Source organism: Sipha flava, unplaced genomic scaffold (genome assembly GCF_003268045.1).
Source record: "Sipha flava isolate LNK unplaced genomic scaffold, YSA_version1 76_pilon_pilon, whole genome shotgun sequence".
Classification (NCBI taxonomy): domain Eukaryota; kingdom Metazoa; phylum Arthropoda; class Insecta; order Hemiptera; family Aphididae; genus Sipha; species Sipha flava.
The window spans coordinates 1755604-1763351 of NW_020273616.1; the positions used below are offsets into that span (position 1 = coordinate 1755604).

The window sequence follows — 7748 nt, forward strand, 5'->3', positions numbered from 1 at the left end:
ATATATATATATATATATATATATATATATATATATATATATATATAGCCTTAAGTCTGTTTAAGTTTCAGCTAAACATCACAAATTCATTTTATTTTTGTAAAAACATGTTTAAAATTATTTTTAAAAATGTATATAAATTATAACAAATGTACACTGTATTTAATATTCAAGGAGTTCAATAATTGTATACATTTTTGAACCTAATACCCAGAAAATAGTTGACACAAATGAGATACAAGTAATAGATTTAAATTACAATTCATCATGATCAATTTCTGTAACAGGAGCTGAGGGCCTTTCATTATGTTGAACACAAACAGCTGGTACAACAAAGTCCATAGCATATTCACAACGATTAGGTTCTGTTGCTGATATTAAGGCTGGTTCTAAGCCACAATTTAAACGTACCTAATTTTACAAATTTAAACATAATTAAAAGTAAATGAATTATTTAATTAAATAAAAATATTCTTACATGAGTAGATCTTTGAGGACCATTCCAACAATGCTGTCCTCTATCATATAACATAGTACGGTATTTTGGTTCACCAATCCAACTATTCCATGTACCTAATCTCACTTCAGATCCACCATTCTTTGATCGTTGAGTTATCTGCCATAATTTAATAAAATACATCAATTTTGAAATTATTTAAACTATAATTTAAATACAAATCTTACTTGATCAAAAAGACATAATTTATACACATATTCACGGTCAGAGAGTTCATAACATTCTCCATCTAAAGCTGCAAATTCATCTTCTGGACCAAAATCTTTATTGAGTGATTCTTGTAAATGGGTTACTTCTCGTTGTATGTCCCTGAATTTTCTATCAGCTTCTTCAAAAGCTTCACGTGCTTGTTTGGCATCTAATATAAAAATTAAAAATAAAAAATTTAATTAAAAAACCCTGATGTGTCCATTCAGTATTCTTGATTTATTAATAATATATTTGATTAGTTTAATGTGCATTTATTATTACATTGGTTAATATATTTAATAATAGAGATAAGCCAATAAAAGTTTTAAATAGTGTCATATGGAAAAATAATTTGAATCAATGATTGCAGAAATGTCACAAGTCACATATTTTATGAAATTGAGGTGTTAGTAAAAACTTATACTCGTTATGTGTTTCTATGCATCAAATGTAAAAATGTCTTAGTTTTTTTGTTTGATAATAAAAGTATAACTATTTACTAATATCTCAATTTGATAAAATATGTGACTAGTAATATTTTTGCAATTATTGAATTATTTAATAATTAATGGTTTATAACATGGTCGTACTTTTAAGAAAATAAATAATAATAGAATTATTAAAATATTGAATAGTAAAATTCAATGCAGCATTATTAAGAGTAAACATTTATTTTTTTAATTAATTTGTTATCCATTACTTTCTACAATCAATTTTGTTTCTTCATCATACTGAGATTCATCAAGTTCCTCAGCATCTGTATATTTGGTTTCATCTTCTACAGTCTCAGGTTCACTTTCATCATCGTTTTCATCTTGATCTTCTACTTCTTCAATTTTATCATTATCTTCTTCAACAGGATTTTCAGTCTCTTTTAAATTGCTGGATTGAGCAAATATTAATTGTTTTAAACGATCCCAACTATTTGACATAAAGTCTTCTAAATTTATCTCTTTCTTATTTTCCATAAAGTACTAAAAACAGTTTTTTTGTAATTAATAAATGTATTAATTAAGTAAACCTACAATATTGCTGTAAATGTTTATTAACAAAGGAAAAAAAACCTACAATATATTATTTTTCAATGATTTAAATGATATACATTATTATACTAAACTGTAATTTTTGAATAGTAAATAAATGTATACAAAAAAAAATATACTTATGTAACTTACATCTTTTTCATCTTGTGAAACAATACCATCTTTATTTTGATCAAAAGTATTGTAGGCATCAACTTCTTCTTCATCAATCCTACAATAAATGTTTTTATTTTTCCAATAGAACTAACTATTTAGTTTTTATTGAAAATTATACTTGTTATCTTTATTTGTATCTATTTCGTTAAATATTTCAAAAGCTTCATTTTGCTGCTCAAGTTTTTCTTGTTCCTTTTCTTGTCTTCTTTTTTCATCATGCATTACTTTATATTTTTCCAATGCAGATCTTTCAATCTCGTCTGCCTTTTCTTTAACATTTAATCTATCATTCTTTAAAAGTTCAGCATCTTTTTGTTGTTCAAAGAGTTCAGTGATTCTGTTCTATATATTAAAAAAAAAGTTAGCAATGTTGAATATATAACCTAAATTAGGTTTTGTTAATATAAATTTATCAAGAAAAAATGTTAATGGAAGTATTCCATTACTTTTTCTTCTTCTCCTTCGCCTTTTTCCCAACCATTTGGAATCAGCCAACCTTATCTTAAACTTCCGCTCGTCTTGATTTTCTATATCGCTTACTCATATACCAACAGCCTCATATCATTCTCAATTGTATCCAACCTTCTCTTTTTTGGTCTTTCTTTTCTTCTTTTCCCTTCAATGTTTATTTTTATAACTACTTCATTGCTTTTATTTCCTCTTGCCTCATCATATGCCCAAACCATCTCAATCTATTTTCTCTTATCATATCCAACTATTGGCACTATGCCAATACTTTTTCTCACATATTATGTTCAGATTTATTCCATTACTGAATCTCCAAAATTGGAGATAATAATAAGTAAAAATATAGAAATAATAAGTAAAATGTGATAACATTTTATAAATCTTCTTTTTTTTTTTGAAAACATCAAAAATTAAAAAACAAAGCTAAAAATATTTTTCAAAAAATGTACTTGTTTTTCCATTCGAAGTTCTTTTCCTTTAACAATTAGTTGAGCGCGTATTTCATGTCCAGCCATAAATATTTTTTGTAGCCTTTCTTCCTCTTCTCGTGCTGCTCGTCCAAGTTCTTCACAAGTGTTTTCACATGTACCTTTTCTGTTGTTATTCGCCCATTCATCAGAGCCGTCGCAGCAATCTATCAATGTATATTTCATATTCATATCAGTATATTATTACAATATATATGAAAGAATTAACTATTAAACACTATAATGAAAAACTTAAAAGAAAAATAGTTAATTATAGTATATACTTAAAAATAATAATTTATACTTAAAGTATTTAATTAAATTTTCCATTTTCATGCATAAAACTAGTACATATAATAACAATAAAAATATATATTAATAGATCTCATTCTATCATTTACTTAGGACGGCGATTGTACATTATTTAAAAATTATAATAAGTATAACAAAATATCGTTGATAGTAAAAATAAAATATTTAATTTGTTTTGTTCTATAGTAGTTTATGTTTATAGTATTCATACCACAAATTCCATCATTAACTCTAGACGATGGTATGATGAGGGACTTGTGTCCAGCATTTGAGCAATGGAAAGTACCATTAGGGCACGCTGAAGTACCAGGCTCATCACTTGCATCTGGACAGTCACAATAATCATCATTTACGAACGAATAAGGAATTATGAAACTTCCATCAAAACATGAGAAATCCTTGTCAGGTATATAAAGCGAAGCTCCTAAAAAATATACAAAGGGATTTAATGAACATTATCAGAAAATATAATGTAATGTTTAGATACATTTTTAACAGTTCTGATATTAATAATAAGATGATGGCCTTACTTTCAAACGCAATGCCTCTGGGTCTCACAATATTCGTACAATTGATCACAGTTAAAATACAAAAAAAAAATGTGATAAATAAATAAAATCTTTCCATGTCAGTTAAATTAAAACTTAACAACTGAAGTAGGATAATATTTTTAAAATTATGAATATATTATTTCATAACAATATTGTCGGCTTGAAGGCGTCGGGCATAATGTTAAGAACTATAAAGATAACCACATAGTATAAAAACTGTTATAACTGATAAGATAAGAAAACAATAATGAATGTTGGTACCAACCAAGATTTCAGTTATAACATTTATCTTATACCGAGGTTGGTACCACAGACATTTTTTATTTATTTTTTTTGCGTAATCAATCACAGTCTGGCATTGGAGTATTTTGCCTGGCCGGTAGTTCTTCCTCTCAACTAACTATTAGCACTTCAAACAAGAGCTTGCGCTAATGTGCAGTTCTTATTTAAATGTTGTGCAGTTCATAAAAAAAATAATATGATTTGAATTTTTAATAATTAATTCTATATGTCTATGAGTTTGTAATATAGGTACCATTTGACATTATTTTGTTTTCTGGAATTATTAGAAATTATGATTAAAATATTGATAACAAATATTTATCTATTAATATTAAGAGATTAAAACTACGGTATTAGCAATTTATTAGTCTCCATTACGTTCTGCCATGAATGTTTCAACTGAAAATATGTACTTATACATTAATTATAACATGCCTCCCTTGTATGATTTGGATCCTAATATGTCAATTGTCAAATGGATGAACCGCAAAAAACATAGAGTAATTATAACAATGGCGTGTTGAACTAATTTTTGGTGAAGAGCAAAAATGTATACACCATAATGTACCCTTTATTCAAACGGTATTTCCACTACAGTAAAACAATTTAAAAAATATACTTATATTAGACTGATTTGTATAATCAGATGTACTTATTTAATTATCTAGTAAATTTATTACACTCATTAATTATCTTGTATCTTGATCTATGTAGTGCATATGAATTTTGAATAATGTTATTAACATTGGTATTGCAATTAGCACCAATTGTTTCTAGTGTAACGGATCATATACAATACATTTGTGCGCTAAATATTTACTATCAATTAAAACATTTAATATAATGTTATTATATATCTATATTATTTTTATAATTATCGTTAAGTATTTTTTGGCAGGGGGACCACCTACCTACCAAACATTTTGAAGGAGTAATTACTCCAAAATAATATCATCACCACGCCACTGAATTACAAGAACAACGGCTAAACAACAAAATTATTTCAATGGGTGTGTTTTCAGATGCTACAAACATCACCAATTTAAATATAATGATATTGATGATGAAGTGGTTGTCACAAAAAAGAAAAGAAAAGAAATCATTTTAAAATTAGATCAAAGGAATTTGTTATTTCATTTATTAAAATCTATATACATTATGACGTATAATATAATATTATTTAATATTGATGTTAGTATGTATTATTTATTATATGCTAGCTAAGTGAGCGTCCAATGTTTTTCACTACTGTAAAACAAACAGGATGTACAGCTCTATTATTTTCTTAGCGCAAACTCTACTGTAAACGAATAGATCTTCGTACGATAGTTTTTTGGATCCGTATACAAAATTGCCTACGTTTTTAGTTTATTAAACTGTTGAATTTGATAATTGTGGATAATCTAGTGTAAACAATTATATAACTTTCTACTGTTTTGTTCAGTGTGTCATTGATGATATCAATCATATGTCTGCTATTTAAGTGTAACTGAACGTTTTATTGCAATGACTGAAGGAGCAAATAAACTTACTCTACAGAGTGTTTATTTGCATTTCATATCATATACGTTTTATGAGATCAATTTTTTTTTAAAAAACTTATGTATTGTATTTAACATAGATAAATTTTTTTCTTTTTCGTGTTTAATACTCGTATGTTTATCGAAAGCTGATTTTCAATTGTATTGTAGTTCACTAGAGGTACATAATTAAATGTAGTTATGAAATGAAAAAAAACTGACAATATGTGTACTGTCGCAATAAACTGAATAAACCGAAGACAGATATTTTGCAGCTTACAACATACATAAAATTAAAAGATAAAATATCAAAGCTTTATATTTTCTCAAAATGTATTTCTAGTTTCTATTTTCTTCTGTATAAAGTACCTAGGATATAATAAAAAAAGACAACATTTAATCTTGATTACTACTTTTGGCTCAGTTCAGAATAGTAAAAATAAATTGCTTTATAGCAGAATCAACTTATTTATACTTAATGTGGACTAGCCTTTAGTAGTTAGACTGCATAGTCGTATAATTTATTTTACTTATAAATATTATATAATCGTTGGTTTTAATAATAATATAATCATAGTGTTAACTTATTACCCACATTATACATATGCTTATTTTTCATTTTTCTCTGTCTATGTTCACAATTTATACTAAACAAACCGTGTAAGTTCTAGGAAAAGTTACTTTTACAAGGGCGTAATTGAGTTGAGGCCAGGGGGGGGGGGGGCGAGACTAATTTCTCTTCAATAAAAACTTAAAAATAATTTACAGTTCATTACAGTGGCATACCCAAGGGGAAGTTCAGGTCCGGACCCTCTCCATTGAAATTTCAACATATTCAATGGTTTAATAGTAAATAGTATATAGTGTATTTTAATTTCCCATTATCTTCAACGTTTATAGATTATATAATATACCTATATTGTATACACCATGTTTAATTTATATTGCTTTTTTATTATTTATTATTGTTAATTAAATAATGTATTTTTTTATAACATTTTACTACCAAATAAAAATTGATTTCAAATTATAGTACTTACCTATTATAGTAAACCTTTGTGAAGAATATGTGTGATGTATGTATAACAATTGTGGCTATTACTATAGTTATTAACAGTAATTTGTTGGTATTGAATTAAACTATAATTATAATTAGAGGACAGATAAAATAAAAATATTAGACCCCCTCTAAAAAATTCCTGGGTACACCTCTGGTTTATTACCTACAGCTCATATTCCTGTTGTTCATTCGAGTGAATAAATAAAAATAAGTACTAAATTTAATTAAATATTTATTTAATAAATATACTTAAAACTTAATGCATAAATAAGTATTAATAATAACAATACAAATAGTTCTTATATTTAAATTGTACATTTAGTCTGAATCCTGTATAAAAAAAAAACAACTAATAATCATAGTAGTAATAGTATCTATAAATTATTTTTTAAAAACTTTAAAAACAATTAAGATAGGTAACTTAATTTAACAAATATCTAAGTAGAAAACATAAGGTTGGTAAGTAGTCAAATAACAAATTTCTAATTTCTTTTTTCCATTTTGGCAAATTTGTTGATTGTTTCATCAATGGATACAATAATATTTTTAAGCACATGCAGCAAAGCCAAACCTGTTAGGCTATGCTGTCCTATTCTTGATCTTAACCATGTTTTCAATTTACAAAAATATAATTTTGGCCAATATTTGCAAGTTAAAGAATATGGAAACAAATATTGTCAGTTATTATGATTATTATTTGGGGCTTCTAGCTCTATAATATACACAAATATGCATTCATTTATGCACGAAAAAATAACTACATACCTATGCACAACAAAAAGTACCAGATATTATGTTGTAAAAAAAAAAAAATAGGCGAGTAAAATTATTAAGGACTTATAGAACTCTAATAAATACAAAAATATACAATATGCATAAATGCACCAAAAAATGATTAACTAGTAAATATGTGGTAAAAAAAGTGTTAATTTAAATTACTTTATATTATCTGATAAATGCTTCGGTAGTAGTTGTAAATGTCTATAACAATAGCAATATGTGTAAAAGAAATATTCGTTCCACAGCCAAAAATGTTATGATATAAAAAGATTAACAAAAATTGATAACCGTAACCAAATTGACATATTATTGAATGTATTATCATATTATAATGATAGACTAGTAATTTTTATTCTTAATTATTTATATATTACATTTTTTAAATAAATCAATGTATTATATT

At 25.8% G+C, this 7748-nt stretch overlaps 1 protein-coding gene across 1 annotated transcript; it reads right to left on the reverse strand.

The window, feature by feature from the left end:
• Positions 1-136: 136 nt before the first annotated feature.
• Positions 137-3893, reverse strand: LOC112692795 (glucosidase 2 subunit beta-like). The gene is made up of 9 exons (XM_025567581.1): positions 3683-3893; positions 3364-3576; positions 2823-3007; positions 2024-2247; positions 1882-1960; positions 1407-1680; positions 685-875; positions 479-616; positions 137-411 (listed from the first exon to the last, which is right to left on the reverse strand). Exons 1-9 carry the CDS (start codon positions 3777-3779, stop codon positions 256-258), a joined length of 1557 nt encoding a protein of 518 aa, XP_025423366.1. The 5' UTR covers positions 3780-3893; the 3' UTR covers positions 137-255.
• Between the last annotated feature and the right edge of the window lie 3855 nt (positions 3894-7748).

Coding starts and splice junctions, on each gene's coding strand:
- LOC112692795 (XM_025567581.1), bottom strand. CDS start 3,779: ATGGAAAGATTTTATTTATTTATCACATTTTTTTTTTGTATTTTAACT. Junction 3,008..3,363: donor AGTTAATGATGGAATTTGTG/GTATGAATACTA, acceptor ATACATTGATAG/ATTGCTGCGACGGCTCTGAT. Junction 617..684: donor AATTATGTCTTTTTGATCAA/GTAAGATTTGTA, acceptor AAATTATGGCAG/ATAACTCAACGATCAAAGAA.